The sequence below is a fragment of the Diplotaxodon limnothrissa genome, linkage group LG3 (assembly GCF_057381915.1).
Source record: "Diplotaxodon limnothrissa isolate DT_005_m linkage group LG3, D_limnothrissa_male_GT1.1, whole genome shotgun sequence".
In the NCBI taxonomy this organism is placed as follows: Eukaryota; Metazoa; Chordata; class Actinopteri; order Cichliformes; family Cichlidae; genus Diplotaxodon; species Diplotaxodon limnothrissa.
Genome location: NC_140598.1, coordinates 48,890,444 through 48,910,482, shown reverse-complemented (window position 1 = coordinate 48,910,482; position 20,039 = coordinate 48,890,444). Strand labels below are relative to the sequence as shown.

General features: G+C 38.3%; 1 protein-coding gene across 3 annotated transcripts; it reads right to left on the bottom strand.

Annotated features, from left to right (window-relative positions):
• Positions 1-964: 964 nt before the first annotated feature.
• On the bottom strand, positions 965-18,129 carry LOC146636286 (protein mono-ADP-ribosyltransferase PARP14-like). 3 transcript variants are annotated; one of them, XM_085350772.1, is made up of 14 exons: positions 17,958-18,129; positions 17,738-17,867; positions 13,071-14,583; positions 12,750-12,986; positions 12,276-12,500; positions 12,134-12,188; positions 11,820-11,966; positions 8,149-8,211; positions 7,888-8,064; positions 7,627-7,803; positions 6,885-7,514; positions 4,929-5,065; positions 3,839-4,019; positions 965-1,251 (listed from the first exon to the last, which is right to left on the bottom strand). In XM_085350772.1, exons 1-14 carry the CDS (start codon positions 18,127-18,129, stop codon positions 965-967), a joined length of 4,131 nt encoding a protein of 1,376 aa, XP_085206898.1. The 3 variants fall into 3 exon arrangements, with proteins under 3 accessions (XP_085206898.1, XP_085206899.1, XP_085206900.1); XM_085350773.1 differs by having other exon boundaries at positions 13,071-14,585; positions 17,743-17,867; XM_085350774.1 differs by having other exon boundaries at positions 6,885-7,505; positions 13,071-14,585; positions 17,743-17,867.
• Between the last annotated feature and the right edge of the window lie 1,910 nt (positions 18,130-20,039).

The window sequence follows — 20,039 nt, the reverse complement described above, 5'->3', positions numbered from 1 at the left end:
GATTTTAAGATAAGATAAGATAAGATAAGATAAGATAGAACTTTATTAATCCCTCGGGTGGGTTCCTCTGGGAAATTCGACTTCCAAAAAAAGCACAGCAACGACCGAAGTTACAGTTACAGAATTGTTATATATATATATATATATACACACACACACACACATATATATAAATACAGAGACAAATATAAATAAAATATACAAAGGGGATAAATAGAATAAATAGGAATAAAAAATAAAAATACAAGTGAATTTTATAGCCTCTAAATAGTAGCAAAAGGAAAAAAACCCACTTTTTGCTTTAATATTTTTGACGAAGAAGAAAAGAAACATCTCAAGACACAGACAAGAAAGATTATCATCCTTTGGAGCTATTATCTCATCACTCATGTGTTTAACGCTCATTTTACCACAGTTAACATTTTAAACTACTATACCAGATGGTTTGCTATGTTCAGCAGTTACCTGATTATGAACTGAACAAGTTTGCATATGTGTTTGCTTAATTTGATCACAATTTAATTAAATATCACAGTTTCTTTTTAAATGTTGATCACCCACGTCCTCTAATTTTTCCTTTTTCAAGAATGGACCACACAGTCATACAGTAAATCTTTATTAGGGTTATGTGCCATGTTCTCAGATTAATTAGGTGTGATTCAAAGTGCTTTACACTTGGCAAAGTGAAGATGTAAGGTGCAAATTTTTGCCAAATAAAACATTTTAAACGGCATGATTGCGTAATATGTTTCCAGTGTTTATGTACATATATTTCTACTTCAGTAGCAGGTCAATAATTAAGCATAAAATCAGACAGAATTCAATACTTAAGAAATAAACTCGTAATTTCATTAAATATAATTGTTTGTAATGTGAAATGTACATATATAAGTTTTATAATTTTCTTTTTGTATTTTTCAGACACCATCATTTGTCAACAGTGGAAAACACTTTTCCTTTACTCTCACTTGAACGTGATGAGGTAGTCAGGGTACGCTTGGTTGTCATGAAACACAACATACATGCTGGGGTTATCTATTCTGTCTACCACACTGTCATAGCGGTCGTGAGGCTGCTGGGGGTCTCGAGGTGGAGGCACCATCATATCACTTTGGCCCAGAGTGTAGACGCCTGTGAGGACTCGGGCGACGAACATTAACTGAGAACCATCAGCAGCTGGCTTGGAGTAGGTGGGGTGGGCTGAGTAGCTGGCTTTTACAGCAAAGTAGGTCCCACGACCGTATGAAGTTGCTGAGGGTAGGAAGAAAAAAAGAAAGTTAACAATAGGTGATCCTCTTTAAACTGTAGTGACTTGCAGCATCAATCACATGATACCGCTCAGCCTCCTGGCAGTAGATCTTTAGGTGTCACAAATACCCTGGAAGTACAAGCTGTAGAACACAGAATTACTAGTTCACTATACTGTTAATTTCATATCTTTCACCAGGTGTTTAGACCACATTGTTGACTGTAACTGACATGTTTTATTAGTGCATGCAGGAACATAAAATATCTGTTCAACCCGATAAGGAATCAAATGCTGTTATTGTACTAGGCCTGAAAACACCTTCACAGTCACATAAAACACCAGTTTTTATGTGTCCCAAAGCCACAAATGCTTACTAATGTTTAAACAAACACAACCCCCCCCCCCCCCCCCCCCCCCCCAAAAAAAAATCCCTGCCTTCCATGCCATCCTTGAAACATCAGTGTCACCAGAAGTGAAAATAATTTATTCAGCCTTAATATATGAATGCTCTCATACTCACAGTGTATTCTTACCTGCATTGTCCTGACAGTATACAGGACCAAATAGTGTAATACTTGATGGGCTGTTACTTGTCAAAGGTCTATTTAAACACATTGACTCTCATCATTTGTAATTAATAACAAATACTGTAATAAACAAATAAATCTATTCACCATTAGAGTCAGTTTTGTGAAGCGTGGAACATCAGACAACAAGATTTTTAATAGAGACACCTATGGTATCTATTTGACAATCCTATGTCGCCTTGTTTTGTGTTATGGTGTTCACGAAGTCGGTTGCTCATGTCAAACAACGCTTGCCCGGTGGGCAAATACAGTAAAAAAAAAACTATTAATACAAAGTGGGTTTTTTTTCATGTGCCACTTCATAAGGTAAAAAAACTGATCAAGCTAAGTCTCATACAGGATGTTATTATTTATTTAACAAAAACTAAACCAAAATGCAGAAGCAGTGAATAACAAAACTAAGTACAAGCTATGACTCAATACCTTAATAATTAAACCATCATAAGCAGCAATGACTTTAAGTAGTCATTCCCTGTGTCACTTTATCTAGCTCTAACATTGTTATGGAGAAATTTCGTCCCGCTCTTCTTTACTCTTGCTTCACTTCATCGAGGTTTGCAGGAATTCATTCATGCACAGCTCTCTTAAGGTCCCACCACATCATTTAAGCAAGGACACTGGGCCATTGCAGCATTTGCAGCCATTCTGTTGTAGATTTTCTGCTGTGCTTGGGATCACTGTCTTACTGCATGATCTATATTGGATATGCTTTAGCTGTCAGACAGATAATGTCACATTAGACTCTTTAGAACAGAGGCGCTCATGGTTTACTCAATGACTGCAATGTGCCCAGGTCTTGTGGTTGCAACAGTTGACACACACCTGAATACTCTAGAACAGCGGTCCCCAACCTTTTTTGTGTCATGGACTGGTTTATAACCGACAATATTTTGTGTGTCGGTCCGTGAAATACAACAAAATAAAACCAGTACTGGTACCCCCCCAAAAAAGAAGATTTATTCATAACACAAGGGAAAAGACCCAGGGAAACCAAGTTAATGATAAAAAAGATAAAAAATTAACGATAAAAACGATTGCCAAAACTTCTGTTTTTATAAAAATACTTTATAAAGGGGTCACTTTGGCTTTCATACACTGCTTCCTCCTTTTGGCTTAATTTTTGTTAAATGAATAATGAAACTTAATATACCTTATATATCTTCCTGTCATCTGAGGTTTTTATTTACTTAATTTCAAGACTGCTAATGACAAGGTTACTTTTATTATGCTCTGATAACTAAAACCTTTTAATGTAAAGACAATGTTTTTTCTTTCAACATTTAATTGTAACTCTACTTGTTTACTTTAACTGCCATAAATGTAAATTATTTCAATGTGTTTAATTTATTGTGTTTATGTATGTTTTCTATTTCCTTTATTTATTGTTGTTTCTTTTGGGGTAGGTACTATGTTACTTTCTGTGTTGCGCATAGGCTCCTTTAAGAGACGCAAAGGGAAGTTAAGAAAGCATGTGCAAAGAAGCTAAGTTGTAAGCTAAATAAGTCACAAAAAAGATTAAATAATCTGTTTCAAAGTGAAGCGAAGTGTTGAAAGAAGAGGTGAAAGAAGTTGGGGAGTGTTTTTTTGTTAAGCATTGTTTAATTCCCCCATGGTTACATGCAGCCAGCGAGGTACAGTAACTGTGTTTTGTTTATCGCATATTTGTTAACTTTGATTTAAATGTTTATTTGTAATATTTATGCCTGGTCATTCTTTACGGTTATGTAATGACAGTTTGACTGTGGATTTTATGGTGGTTTGGAGGAGAAGTGTGACGGAAGAATAAATCCATCTGTGAATGAAGAACCATGGAGTTGTGTATTACCTGGAGGGAGTGATATTTAGTGTTTTGCAAATATTTGTGCAATTGTAAGAAGACTCCGGTGTTGACTTTGGTTAGAACATGGTTTTGGCACTGAAAGATTGCATGTGGTACTTTCCAAAAGCTTAAGAGATAAATGCTGGCATGTTCTGTAGTTGTGGATTATAAAAAGACCATCACCATTTTGCCCAGCAAAGCGCCTGTTGAATCCAGTTTTCATTATGGAGTCGCAATTGTCCTGGGTCGTCCCGTGGTACAGAAGTTTCTCCCCTGCTCCTCCCTCCTGTGCATTCTTATCAGAAATGAGCTTCTTCTGTGCTTCATAGGCGCGACGCAGGTGAACGTTCTGCAAACGCTCAATCTGACGACAGAGAAGAAGGACAAAGGATCAACAAGCTGCCAAACAAGGTAATCAAGGATATTAATTACATCTGAGGGGTCGTTTTATGCTTATATATTCTCTGGGACATAAAATGAGGCGTGCATCTCAGGTATGAGAAGCGTCTGTGTTATGAACAGCATTCAATTAATTACTTTAATACTGCAAATTATGTCGTCATCAATTCAGTGGACTTCAGCGATATGGTGGACTGAAACTAAAATCCTCCTAAAATCCCAAATGAATGAATAAATAAATACAATTGAATTAAATAAATCATATCTTTTAAATGGGGAAATTAGTTTGTTTATAAAATGTGACATTGACTGATTTCTTGTAACTTGAAATTATATTATGATGTTTTACTCTTCCATTTTATATGTACATTAATTATTTAAATATAATTTATTTATTAATAAATGAAGTTTTAGCATCTCTGTATGTGGAAGTGAAGCACTGGAACAGGCTGAGTGAGGAACTGAAACAAAGTCCCAGCATGACCACTCTGACCGGTCGTTCTCACCCACTATTTACACAGACAGTGTGTATATACATGTACGGGTGTGCGCATGTATGTTCATGTATATTTGTGTCAGTATCTGTTTATATGTACATATATCTGTAAATATGTATATCTCAACAAACTGTGAGGAAGAATTTATGATAGGATACGTCATAAACATGAAGCAATAATAAATAAATAATGGGGAATTACTGTGAATAATATACATAAATATTAAAGCAAGTTAAAACAGAAATATCTGTGTTCCACTTCACAGTTGCATAATATTTCATTAATAACATTTAAGAAGAATAAAGTAGTGATGAAGCAGCATGCGTATAATAAGACAGGTAATATAAGTAGAAACTGATGCAGGGAGAGCAACACACCTTCATCACAGTTTTGGTGACAGTTCGTTTGAAGGCCTCCTTCACTGTCTGGTACTCTGGAGAAGAAGACTCCAGGGGAATGACCTTCATACTTTCACTGGCAGCCATGCTGTCCCAGTACAGAGGGAAAGTAAAGTCTAAAAGAGACAAGCATATATAGCATACACACGAGAAGACACAGAAAGAGCCTATGCTGAGATTTATTTTTTGCTATTTACTACAAATCTTGCAGTAAATACCAATCAACAAACAACAAATCAAAAAATCTATATTTTCATGGGATGGTCTGTGAATAAAACCAAAATGAAACATGTAATAGGGCCTGTCTGACAATAACATAACACTGCTTCTAAGTTAGACATTTAAACATGAAATAACAGGGCAATATGATCCTCAGTTATCTGCTGGTGTGGGATTTTTATATTTCTTGTTTAAAAATGAACTGTTTATGCTTACTTTCATAATGACTTTTGCAACCTTCTCTACTTCAAACTGTTTTTTATCACTCATACACGTAGTGTCTTGACGGAGGGTTGTGGGTTGCGTTTCACACACCCCTGTTTCATACCCCCACATACATCTGCCGGGTACTGGACAATTCTTGGGCGCCTGGAGCTCAGGAACTTGAGCTTTTTTGCTCGCACCACAGTGGCTGGCCTCTAGCAGGGTCGGTTACCTATTGCCTATAGTACTCTGGGACTCTCAGGGCTCTAGAGTGTGACCAGTTTGGTTGCATATGCACCTTAGTTTTTCCATGGTGTGACTAAAAAAAATCCTAGGTCGCACCGGTGTGACCAGCCGTTCAGTACAAAAAAAATAAAAAGTGTCCGCAATTCCGAAAGTCTCCGTGTGGTCAACAACAGACACACATTATGCCCATATTGTGGTCTAAATCAATCAGAGATAATCGGGGCGGGACCTCTGTGATTGGCCGTGGTCCAGATATTCCTGTAGTCCTTTACGTGTATGCGTTTGAAAGTGCAGGTGAATAGAGGTGAGTAGCTTGAAGGGATAAAATGACTTCCGACAAGAAAGCCTCATTTCTGCTGTTTAATAGTGAAGAAATTTTAACTTTTTAAAATTATGCCAAATTGTGAAACCCTTAGATTATGCCAAAGCACTTTAAGCACAAGCACTTTTTCAGTAACTTATCTTTCTTGTAGAAATGTGCACCAAATAAAGAACTTTGTGTTGACAAGATTATTTACAAATCAATACTGTCTGTATGGACAGCAAGTAAAAAAAAAGTGAACATGTAAAATGGCCTGTATTTATATAGCGCTTTACTAGTCCCTAAGGACCCCAAAGCGCTTTACATATCCAGTCATCCACCCATTCACACACTCGTGATGGCAAGCTACATTGTAGCCACAGCCACCCTGGGGCGCACTGACAGAGGCGAGGCTGCCGGACACTGGCGCCACCGGGCCCTCTGACCACCACCAGCAGGCAACGGGTGAAGTGTCTTGCCGAAGGACACAACGACCGAGACTGTCCAAGCCAGGGCTCGAACCAGCAACCTTCCGATTACAAGGCGAACTCCCAACTCTTGAGCCACAATCGCCCCTAACTGTGGGGTTAAATGATGTGGTTGAAAAATTTGGGTGCGCTTAACTTTTGTGCTGGTGGACCTAAGAAAAAAAGTTAGGCGCACCAGTGCAACTGAGGCAAAAAGTTAATCTAGAGCACTGCATTTATGTACCTGTGCATTTGCAAATTTCTGTGTACCAGCTGTTGTATGTTTGTTTTTCTTACAGGTACAGTAGTTTGCTATACATTATTCATTTCTATTTCTACACTGTCCTTTCATTAAATCTGGATTTCATTTCATTGAAATCTCTTTAATAAATCATTAAATCAAAATCTTAACAATTGTTTGTTTTAACTTTATATTGCTCTCAAGCATCAAACTCTAGTATCAGTCAGGCTCTTTACACAACACTGAGATCTTCTCACCTGTCAGATTCTCAAGTCGCTTTAGCTTCATCGCCTGTCTGTTCAGTTGCTGTGTGGCCACCATCATCTGTAGATTAACCTCCCATACGAGTCCCTGTGCGTCTGTTATTCCTTCTGTTAATTCGTTGTTTTCCAGTTGGTGATTGGCTGTTCTGGGAAGTCTTTCCCAGTTTCCGTTATGTGCCAGGATGCACCAAACAACTCGATGGTACAATTCCTCCTCCTCCCTGACTCTCACCTCATTAGCAAGACCCATTAATTGACACTGATTCATTTTCTGCATCACCCGGGTGACCCCGCCTTTTAGCCCGCTCACTGTTAGGGCGCCAGACTGATCTGTTTGCATGAATAAACCCTCAGACTCCACCAGCTCCTTCAGCTCCATCATGTCGTCCTGGTCGAGGGGTTCCAGTTCCTCCTTTGAGAAGGTGTTACTGGAGCACTGTGTGTGATATTGATGCTTCAGCTTTTCCATGGCATCGTCAACGTCTTTTTTGGAAAGACCCAGGAACGTGAAGACAGACTGCTGACTTGTAGAGCTGATATGGAGACTGCTGAGGTATGCACTCACAGAAAGAGGAGGCTGTTGTTGCTGTACTTGAACTGGAAGTACTGGAAGTACTGGAAGTACTAGAACAAATCAGGAAAAGTTTTCAGTAAAATATTTTGAATCAGTTTTTATTTTAAAATTCATTACACTAAATAACTACACAAAATGTCAGTTTGTGAATATTTCTGTCACCTCTGTTGATGACAGCTGGGGAATACATCTGCATCGCTTCCTCTTTAAAAGTCAAGAAGACATCAATCTTAATCAGGACGAGACGGATGTTGGTGAGGCTGGTCATGATTGATGCAGATGACTTGATCCCTCGAAGAATGGCTCCTGCTACAATCGCAGGATTTAACCCTCCAGCTCCTGTTAAAACACCACTTGCATTTAGGTGTATGTGTGTGTTTCACAACAAACAGAATAAATAGAAATGCTGAACAAGATACTTACCAGCACACATGGCAGGAATTGCCACTGAGTTGTATTTATGAATTTCACAATAACGCATGATACCACACACAAGTTGTTCAATGAGGACCTCATCCTGTTTCCCATGCACGTGTAAAATAGTTTTACATGGGAAGTTTCCAGACTGGGTCTCGAAAATTTGTCCTCGATTCACTTTTGCTGCACAGAAAGTGACAGAGGATGGATGAGTGAGAGTCAGATAAGTAAGATGAGAAGGTAAGTAGCAGCTTCTCTTTTTCTCACCTGCTTTCAGTTTAGCTTCCACCTCTGGTCCAGCTACAGTTAAGATGTCTTTGCATACTCCATCTGTAGATGACGAAAAATCAGAAAATATATATTAAAGGTCTTACAATCTGTCAATAAAGGCAAGTTTGTGAAGCTGTGCTATATGCTAATCTTGTTCTAATTTTAGCATGCTAACACAGCTAATCAGCACCAGGACTGACTGGTGATGATGGTGGCTATTGACCTTTACATAACTATTGCCATCCATTTTTTTAGTAACATGCCGACTTTTGCTACTGTAAAGTTTAGGGCAAGTTGCACAGTTGGTTAACAAATAGATTTCGATTTGTTAGCATATAATAAAAATCACAAAAGCCAACCTTTTAGTAGCAGGAAAGGAAAAGTTAGGACTCCAAAAAGTCTAAGATAATCTTATTAAAATGAATATGTAGTGCCTATTGGTTAAATACTGATATATTTATATATTTAATAATTGTATTTAATTAGTAAGCACAACTTTGGATCAACAGTAGACAGCAACAACAATAAGACACTTGATGCCACAGTATTATTTTATGTTCCCTTTTGTGGCACAGTTGAATACTTGCAGTGTAGTATCAGACATTCTACCCATTTAATTTCTTAGTCTTGCTTCCTGCTTACAGTTACTCATCAACCCAATTTCCCCAAATCAATCCACATACATTTATGAGAATTGGTATTCTAAGGTATGTAAAAGGTTAATCCTTGCCAAACATGCTTGGCTAGAAATCAAACGATACTCACGCCGAGTACACACTACAGGCAGCATACCTGTTCACCTTTGTTCCCTGCCGGACTGTCACTGAGTCACTTATTTTTTTTACTGTTTGATAATCTCAGTCCTGATTGCTTTCCAGCACCTGTGCCTCAGAGTTTTGCATTTTGTCATCCACTAAGCCTGTTCCTGCTGAATATGCCTAATATGCACTATGGGCTTTAAAATGTGGGCCGTCAGAGGCCTGTGGCCAAAGTTGGAGACCTATTTGACAAGGACACCCTACTATGTTTTAATGGCTTGACACAGAAATTTGGCATTCCAACCAAACATTTCTTCAAATCAGAAGCTTCATATCAAAAACTCAAAAATCCCTAACATTGCCCACTCTAAACTCATTAGAGGACATAGCAATAAACCATCAGCTGAAGAAAGGTTTAATATCCCGTTTTTACAGCAACCTCAGAGATGGCTCTCAAACATCCTCAGAAAAAGAAAGACTCGCATGGTGTCAAGACTTAGAGTATAGAATAACTACAGAGGAATGGCAAAAAGCCTGCTTGAAAGCCCAAACACAATCTATAAACACCCAATTTAAACTAATCCGGTATAAATGGCTAATGAGAACATATATCACCCCAACATTATTAAACAAATTTGACCCCAAAACTCTGGACATATGTGTTAAATGTGGGAAAAAAGGCACACTGATGCATTGCCTGTGGGAATGCTCAGAAATCCAAAAGTTTTGGAAAGAAGTTTTAGATGTAATTGCTCATATTACAAGTGTCAAGCTGAATCTATGTCCTAAACTATGGGCGATCGTGGCTCAAGAGTTGGGAGTTCGCCTTGTAATCAGAAGGTTGCCGGTTCGAGCCCCGGCTTGGACAGTCTCGGTCGTTGTGTCCTTGGGCAAGACACTTCACCCGTTGCCTACTGGTGGTGGTCAGAGGGCCCGGTGGCGCCAGTGTCCGGCAGCCTCGCCTCTGTCAGTGCGCCCCAGGGTGGCTGTGGCTACAATGTAGCTTGCCATCACGAGTGTGTGGATGACTGAATGTGTAAAGCGCTATATAAATACAGGCCATTTACCATATGAATCCTAGGAATTTTCCCCGCTGAAATTCGGGGATTGTGGGTTTTTTTAACCACAATCTTCTGCCTGTTACAGGCTAAATATAGTATAGCCACATCATGGAGATCCATTAGTAGACCACACTTGAGAACTTGGTTGTCGACACTGTCAAAATCCCTTGCTTTGGAGAAACTTACGTCTATGATAAAGGGTAAACATGCTTCCTTTAAAAAAATGTGGGGAAAGTTTTTGTTATTTTTGGAAAGTGAGGAGATGATCGATAGTGAACAGAAATGACTATATCCATTTAACCTGTATGGGAGAAGTAGTGTTGCAGCTGTTAAAGAGAACCTGGGGGGCCTGCGAGTGCTGGGCCTGTTCAATAGAAGGACAGGAGAAGAGATGTGAAATTAAATGGACTGGAACTGAAGAGGACACAGCTTATCATTGCAACCGTTAGGTCGGATGCCTCTCTAACTAACTTGACACCCTTGGACTAAACTTCAGCCCGAAGCCCTGGAATAATGCACTTAAACCTAATGTCTCACTGTGCTATACCTGTTTTTTTCTGGAGCACTGTCTGTTAACCCTTGATTTTTTTTTGGGGGGGGGGGGTGTTTTGTTTTTGTTTTTTTGGTTTTTTTGGTTTTTTTTGGGGGGGGGGGGGTTGTTTTGTTTTGCTTTGTTTTACTTATCTATATATTTTTTTTTCTGTAATAATATCTGAATGATCTACATGGGAGAGTATGTATAACTATATCTATGTGTTTCCCCAACACTGTTCATACACGATGTACATACATTACTATTATACACTCAAATTTTTTTTTTATTAATTTCCTCCTCTATTTTATGTAAATTCTCTCTTCCTGTTGGTTAAAATGTTGTTGGAAAAGCAATAAATAAAAAATAAATCTTTGACAAAAAAAAAAAATGCACTATGATTTCACATATATAGTTTCACACATATAATATGTAGCTGCTGGGATGATGACATTTTTTATATAATTTGGATCATTTTTTTTTATCTTGTCAGGGTCTGTGTCATTGTTGTAAATTGTTTAAGATGTAGATTATTTATGTTATGTTATTTTATGTAGTTAAAGTTATGGTGCTTTTATTGTGAAAGTCAAGCTTGTTTACAAGTCTCGCTTTTTCCTTTCTGGAAGTCGGGGAAACACCTGTAAGTGTGGAGCAAGAATGAGCCCGTAATGATCTTTATTGAAAGTCACGTTAAGTACAATGAACTTTAACTACACGCTTAAAAGGAAACCTCTGAAGAATGGTGACTAATTCCTTTTCTGCAGCCAACGAGGTATTTATTGGTCTATTTTGTTTTGTTGTACAGTGTTATTTTAGGCGCTGTGTCTTATGTTGAGCCTTTATGTTGTTAATGCTGTGTAGTTTTCACGGTGGCTTTGGAGAGCAGTCTTCAAATAAACCAGTGACAGAAAACCAATTGCGTTGGTCTGTGCTTCGAGGGAATTATATAATATGTGAAACTATAACCATGATCAGTACTAGATCTCAAATACAAAAAGTTATCTAGTTTTGCTGGCCCGTGTGCATTAGAAAGTAGTGGCATAATTACTTATGCTGCTGGACCATGACTATCTATTGTATTTTTGCTGAGTATATATAATTATATGGTTTTTAGCTAATATACGTGACCTACTGATAATGCTAGATGAAAACTTTGATCTTCAAAGATTATATTCATATGGGCATCCCCATTTCTGTGCAGATATTAATGAACAGCTGTAAAGAGCTATGCTACCATTGTGGATAAAAAAATATTTTACAGATGCAACTGGGTTGTCCTGCTCACTACACCTTCATGTATTCCCCAGTTTCACCTACCAAGGTCAAAACTTTTGAAGTTGGTTGTGTTCACCACAGCATCTGTAGTCTCATTAGTGATGTCACCAAACACCACATGTAGTTTAACCCCACTTCCCACTGTCATGATGATGTCATCTAGGTCGCTGGTGAGGGACCTGAAGATTGCTGAGACGAAGAAGACCACACATTAGCTATTGTTTGATATATTTAATCTGATGACTGAGGGTACTAATGAAGATGGTAAAATATGGGACTGGCTTATTGAATGTTTTTATCTCCTCACTATGCATTAATATCACATAATGAAGACAGTCTGAGTAGTGCAAGTTTACCTTGGCCTCCCTGGTTCATATTTAAGCTGAGCTGTTTGTAGACATCATGATAGCACTGCAGATAAAAACACAGAATAACATGATAGATAATTGATTCCTGCATGTTACAGATCACATACAGGACATATCAACTGACACTGACCTCCTCAGAATCAGGGTAACCAGGTTTAATGACAATGTGGATGTTTGTAAGAGATCCAGAAGATGCAGATAATCCAAACTGGTGAATGATGTCAGTCAACACTTGAATGGCTTCTCTCAGCGGGTATTTTAAAATAACACCTGGCCCAATGATTGGAACGGCCACTGAACCCAAATTCTGCTGTACACAAAGCTCCAGACACTTTTTTAGACCGTTACCAAGAGCCTGCAAATCAAAATTTACATATTTTTAAACAATGCTTTCAAACTTAACTCTTGTATTGCACACTGCAACAGAGCACGGAAAACTGTGGGATCCACAAAAAAGTTCAGTTTGGTTGCATAAATGTTCCTTTGCAGTTATCTGGTTTGTGCATTGATATTTTCGCATTAATTTAGTATTTTATTATCTTTAATTATCTTTTCTTTTGTGTTTTCCATCACCAGAAGTGTTAATGAAAGTCCTTAATTTTACCTGAACGCTCTTTCCTCTTACTCCGTCCCAAGGCAAGCACTCAATGAAGAAAATCTTGGAGCAGCCCAGAGATGGAGGTGCATCAACCATCTGAACATCACCAGGGGCGAGGGCACAACTGGCTAAGACTGAATCAAACTTTAACTTTAATACATTCCCAACTTTGGCCAACAAACTGTTGCCAATATTTGTAGAAGTCAGCTGCTTGTTGAGCATGGGGACCACCAGAACATCCGCCTGCAGAAATAATATTGAATAACATGAATGTTGATATTTTATTTTGGGATTATGGGAAATAGAATTGAATGGAAATAATCAAACCTGTTCATTTTCTAAACTGCTGAGTTTGATCTTCAGGTTTGTTCTGTTGATTGCAGAGTTTCCAACTGTGCTGTACATGCTGCTGCTGTAGCTGAGAGATCTAGGTGTATCACTGAGTCTGCTGATGTTTCGTGGTCTTTGCACATTTGGGGTGGCTGCAGTTTGTTTATCTCGGATAATGACGTGACAGGAACCCTCTATCAGCTCTTTAGTCACTTTACCCTCTTCCTGGAAGTACTGCTGAGCCCCTGGTCCATCTAGAGTCAAAGTGTCTACTACAACACTGTCTAGAGTTGATGTTAGGGCCTCCTTGGCCTCCTGAACATGACATCGAGGACCAGACACAAACACACAAGGATTTGGAAAATGTGAGGCTTGTAAGGTCACCTTGGTCTGCTTCATGCCAATCAAGTCTAAGATTTTATTAAAACAGTCGACCATTTCAGGATGAAGCAGATTGATGGTTTCTTGAGTTGAAACTTGATTCAACTGGAAGTCATGAAGAACTTCATTGAGCTTGGCCACATTTTCACTGAAGCCCACCAGTTGGACGTTGGTTGTTGAGGTTCCCCTGGCGCCTGGCATGTAGCTGATGTCCACTCTGAACTCTCTACTGTTTGCCTCGTTCTTGGCTTTTGTCAGAATTTCTTTCAACCCGTTGAGATCTATTGCACCCTGCAGCTGTACAGTGGTCACTTTAAAGTCTCTCATTACTGCTGCCTCGGCCATATTTAAAGCATCAGAGGACAAACTGGACAGAACCAGATCTGCACCCACCTCAAAGAAAACAGGGTTTCTGAGGCTCTGCTGGAAGCGAGTTTGGTATTTTGGGATGGCATCACTGGTCTTCATGAAGGTTAGCAGAGCTGTAGGGAACTTAACGCTCTTCTCCTTTATGTTCTTAATCAGTTCAACCAGTTTTGCAGCTCCTGACTGCACCTCTTTGTCAGGGCCCTCCAAAGTGATCATGGCACTACCTCTGATGATTGTAACCTCTGGACAATTAGCACGCATTTCTCGATTGAACTCTTCTTCTATGAGCTTGAAGTTCTTCTCCACAATCGGCACTTCCTTTTTGGTGGGTAGGCTTTTTTCCAGAATTGCAATCTTCTCCTTCATGGCATCAACCTCTCCCACAACCACAGCATAGCCACTCTCTGTGTAAACTTTGATATCATCTGTCTTAAAGGCCGAGTCCTGCAGTACCATTTTCATCTGTTTTGGCTCAAGCACATGATAGCAGAGGTAGGTTTCGGTGAGCTGGACGAAGACCTGATCCACCTGATACTCCCATTTCTCTGCAGCACCACCAAATCCTCCTCCTGGACCCTTGTCAACCTCCCCTCTAACCAAAACCTCCTCTTCATCAAAATTTAGCTCCACTGTGCAGCCGATTGACGACAGTTGTTTTTTCAAAAATTTGTATGCTTTACAGTTGTCTCTCAGGAAAAACAGCAGGAAAACATCTATCCTGAAAGTCTTCTCAAGACCTTTTATGTTTGGGTTTCTAGAGCTCTGAAAGAAGGAAAGAAATCAAACAAATTTGTCAGTTGATGCTTAAAGATGAACTACTTATTGTAAACAATTTACCACATAGGGTTGGGCAGTAAGTCAAAAATGAATCATATTCTTCATCCATTATGTACTATCTCTGCTATGTCCAGTATATGTCCAGTCTGTGGCATGCATGACCCCCTTCATGGAGGAAACATAAAACACTGCCAAATATAATTACCATTTCCATTGCTTGGACATATATGTGGCTATAGTAAAGACAACATCAAACAAAAAGAAGACAACTATGGGAAAATACCAAAACTATCTCAGTTTTAGTGGTTCAGTATATTTACAGCACAAACCTAGTTTTTGTGTGCTTACTTTACAATCATAATCATTCATTATTCGAACCTGAGGAAAATGTTTAATTAATCACAATTTTGATTTAACGTCCAACCGTCCAGCCCTAGCTCCACAACGTCCAACACTCAAACACCATTTTAATCAGCAACTCTTAAGAGAAAAAAGACATGTCTTAGTATTTGTTTCTTAACCCTTTAAAGCTGGTCGGAGTGGGCACACTCTGTTTTGCATAGCTATTTTTAAATCCCGGTAGCGCTGCAACCAAGTAAGCTAGCGCAATAATTTTTTTGTATATGAAGCCGGAGGAGTTGTACTTACATCTTATGCCATCAGCTTGTCCTAGGTCACAGTTTCCTTCCACATATAGCTTTGCAAAAACTGCATAAAAAGCACTTGCAGCAAGTTGATTTATTTTCGTTTTTCCTGCAGTATATAAAATTTGGTGTATTTCAAAAACAAAACTATGAAGACACTTAAAATAAATTTCCTGTGGTGGGAAACTATTTTGTGCAACTTTTTTGTATTTACAGTTTTGAGGGATAAGCCTCTTAAATTTTTCTAACTAGAAATATATGTTAAAAAAACAAAAAAAAAATTTGTAGTTTATTGCACTTTTTTGCAATTTATGTAATTACTATGCACTTAATGCATACATATTATTAAAATTTGGGTTGTATTGATGTATAGAAACTTGAAATGCTCCCAGAAATGGCACTACAGCATGTAAAAATATAATATAAGCTCTGGCGGACTTGGTTCTATGGTAGGTCTTAAAGGGTTAAATAAACCAGTTCTAAAAAAAGTTGTTGAGCAGTTGCCACTGTGGAATTAAAGAAATTATTTTGTGGCTACAATATATTCTGCATCATTAATGATATAATCTATAGTATTGATACTGCATTAAGATGTTTATTAAAACCTGCTGACTTTATATTAACCTTTTTATTACAGGTACAGCTAAGACCATTTTATACACATTGCATTTTGTGCTCAGTAAAGAGTTAAAGCTCAGTCAATTAAAGGTCTCAAGCTTTGTTTGGCACAAATGTCCAGGCAATCTATTGTGTAGGTGACTTAAGAGCAACAGAAGGTTAAAACTGCATACACACTTACAAAACACATATAGTACATATAATCTAGAAACAGGCTTGAGTGAAGGCCTGAATGTATTCAGCTTCTTGTTACAACCTGTGGCATTTGAGTTTACTTAGTAACAGGTGACAGAAGATGGGTCAACAGGAGGACAAGTCCACGGGGACCTCCAGGGCCTGAAATCATCGCCATATTTTGGAAAAGAACTTCTGTGTCTGACCGTAGCTCTAAAAATCATCTCATTGTCTGACAAGATACAAATGATGTTCTTAGAAATACAAAAATATGTTATACAATGCAAGAGGGGGTGTCAAACCCTGATGATATATAAACCATTCTCTGTGTATTTTTGGGCAGAAGACATATGCTGATGTGATGCTGTGTACTTCTTCCCGCATGTAAAGTGTAAAGTGTGCGTGTTAGTCCCCATAGGGAAATAGTTCCTCTGCATTTAACCCATTCACCCAGTGAAGCAGTGGGCAGCCGCCAGTGCAGCGCCCGGGGAGCAGTGTGTAGGGACGGTACCTTGCTCAGCGGTACCTCAGGGTAGCCGTTCAGTGGAGTTGAACCCCCGACCTTCCGATCATGGGGCCACCACTCTACCTACTGAGCTATCCCTGCAAAACTATGTGTGTTCTTAATAAACTCTTCATCTGATTGCACTCTACTGGGGCCTCCATTGGTTTGTTTTTGTGCCACTTGTCGAATTCGGGACAGATTCATACAGTCCTATGTTGATAAAAACACATTAAATTAATATCTGTTTATATGTTTTTGTTTTTGATTGTTATATCTGACTCTGACACTGTGTTAGAACAGAAATATACTACAACCCTGTTTCTAAAACGGACAGGATATTGTGCACAATGTAACTGAAAGTAGAATGCAATGACTGGTGATAATTTAGAACACAATATTATTTCATTTGTGTGCCAACGGGATGCAGTGTCAATGGATTCCACAAAGAATTTAATATTTTGTTGTATTTCAGATATATATATCTACTGGGATTTTCCTACACAACCATCTCCAGGGATTACAGAGAATGGAATGAAAAAGAGAAAATATCCAATTCTCTGCATGAAAACGTCTTCTTGATGTCAGGGGTCAGAGGATGGTCAGACTGCTTTGACTTGATAGGAAGGAAACAGTAACTCAAATAACACCACAACATTATAATAAAATTTTAACAGCAAAGATTTAAAGCAGCACTGTTACTCTCAAGGTGTACCTAATAAAGTGTCCAGTGAGAGTGTTACCATCTGGCCTTTTATGACCTATGTGTTTTGGTTTTTTTGGTTTTTTTTTAAAACAGTATCTTTGATGATATGGAAGTGGAGTATCATACATGGCATTGGTTACTTGCTTGTCTACAAAGGCTTTAATACTAAATATTATATCTGTATCTGCACAGTGTGCCATGATGTATTTTTCAGGTAATGTGTTCTTATTTAAACAATGCTGAACATGTATTTTACACTCTGTATTAACAGCGAGACTCAGAAGTGAAGGAAGCCTGAGAACTGTCAGTCACTGAAAACACTGAGTCACAATGAAATGAAAACTATAACAAAGAAATTGTTTTTGTCAATATTGTCCTCAGCTGTCCAACTTTTCCTGGAGGCTAACTCACTCCTCTTAAACTGGTTTGGCCACATTATTCTGGCGCTCAGTTTTTACTGTGACCAAAAGTCGTGTTTGAAAGAGCAGTAAACTGTACCAGTGATTGGCTTGTCGATGGCTGGTCAGAGGTCTGTGGTGAACTTGTCCGGCTCACGGTCAGCCGCACTTCTCCACTCGGAAGAGTGATGGTGTGAAACTTCCTCTGCAAAACTCTGTCTTGATCTGGAAAACATCCATAAACAGAGTCACTGAAACAGCCTGAATTTAAACAGAAAGCTAAAAAAATATTTTACAAATGACCGACTGTCCTACCCTCTTTTAACTTGAAACAGATTTTATAAACTCTTCCTCCGAGTTTTTCAAGATTTCCGCAGTCGCCACCCCCGGAGTCTCGCCTTTTCTGAAAGTATCTCCTCACTTTCTCCTTCTCTCTGTCTGTAAAGTCAGTGGCTTCAAAAAACAGTGGATACTGATATTCATCCATTTTATCTGCAATTCTACACTAACATGAGAACTTTAATCCCGTCAAACATTTGTTTGAGCCACTCTGTGAGTGCCCGTTTTTGTTTCACTTTCACTGTTTTAGGTATCGCCTCTTCGTGTTTACACTCCCACACACAGCAATTGAAAAAGTCCGCATTTAATTCTCAGGGGCTTTTCTCGGCTCACCTGTTCTGCAGGTACTTTAAAGGTGTTTCAGCTGTCAGAGTATAACTCTAAATTATATTTATGTCTTAATATGGTTTTGAGAAAGACATTTTACCAGTAATTATGCTGACAGCAAATAAGGGTTTGAACTTTATGTTTTATCTGATCCGATAGAAACATTTGAGAAAATCTGAAACAACAACAAATATATTTCACATAAACCCATCTATCCATCCATTCGTCCTCTTGCGCTTATCCCTATCTGGACGCAGTGGAGCTGGAGCGTATCCCAGCTACCATAGGTCTGTAGAGGCGGGGCACACCCTGAACATACAGGAATCCCTTCGTGTAAAACCTTCCTTATATCCTGCAGTATTACCACACCAACCCACTAGGTGTCATTATAGACCCAAAACTGTGTCGGTGCAGTGAGATGTAATAGTAATCCAGGGAAATTTGATATTCAAGTTGTTTTTATTCATGTTTTGCTTCATGTGACATTTCGGTTTAATTCATGATGTGGCCTCCAGAGTGAAAGAAAACATATGTAATAGCAATGGAGTCATTTCTAAAATGTTAATTCGTTAATACAATGAATGAAAAGATGTTATTTAAAATGTTTATAGAAACTATGAAGCAGTTTTAAGAAGTAAAGCACAATTATTGATGTACTGATAAAATACATTTATGCAGGTGTTACACTGTGTGTTCATTAATTAATTAATCCATTCATTCATTAATGAAACAGTTTAAATTGATGTTAGGCAATGAATGATCTAGCTAAGAAAGACAACAAATTTAATTTGGATGTTCAGACACACACGGCCCTGACTCAGTGAGTGTCAGGGGAATGAATCCTAAAATCTGGAAATCAGTCACAGTTTTTGTACCTATATCCTTTATTTTTCTTTCTCAAAGAATTTATTTTAAGAGCTAAAAAAGTATATCTAAAAATTCAGAGGGAAAAAAAAAATCATTGTTGATGTAAGACATTTTAAAAACACTTTGTTTTTCATAATGCTACTAAACAAACTCAAAATCACATATTATTCACTTCTGAGGAAATTGCAAATATTTAAGAACCCAATCTTTAGAGTCCAATTGAAGTAAGCTTTGTTTATTATGCATTAACAAATAATGACATGGTTTTTCAAAATATGGTTTGAATAGCATTGTTGAAATGCTCATATTTTTGGTGTAAATTGTCAGAAAGACCAGAAGTGACCACGTATATATGTTGCACTGTCTCAACATCAACAGTGATCTGTGCTTCTTTAAATATGTCCTTCCCATTCAAAGGTGCTTCAGCAGTTTTTCCTTCAGAGTGATTATTTTTATGGCTGCTCAGTTGATAGTAAGTTAGATCAGCAAACAGTGACAGCGTTGACTGAGAGTGGGAAGGAAAAACTCCCTTTAACAGGATGAAACCTTTTAGCAGAACCAGACTCAGGGAGGGGCAGCCATCTGCCTCCCTGCAGCTAAGAAAAATACATCAGTTTATAGAAAATATTTTAACAGTGTGACAGTAATTTGAAAAGAAAAACAAACTACAATATCTCTTAAAATACAACAGTGAAGCCATACAATAAACCTGAACAGAACCGATACAAATATTAATCATTTTATAACCACCCCCAAAGCCAGATTTACACAGGATACAACATACTCAAGTACCCTTTTGCACCAGAGGTAGTACTGTGAAATCACTGCTCAATCATAATGTTAAACTTCTACCTTCATCTGCTT

Excerpts from the sequence above, each read along its gene's own strand:
- LOC146636286 (XM_085350772.1), bottom strand. The coding sequence starts at position 18,129 with ATGGATGAATATCAGTATCCACTGTTTTTTGAAGCCACTGACTTTACA. Across the intron at positions 12,501-12,749 it reads TAAGAGGAAAGAGCGTTCAG|GCTCTTGGTAACGGTCTAAA; the intron begins GTAAAATTAAGG and ends TTTGATTTGCAG. Across the intron at positions 12,189-12,275 it reads GTTACCCTGATTCTGAGGAG|TGCTATCATGATGTCTACAA; the intron begins GTCAGTGTCAGT and ends TTTTATCTGCAG.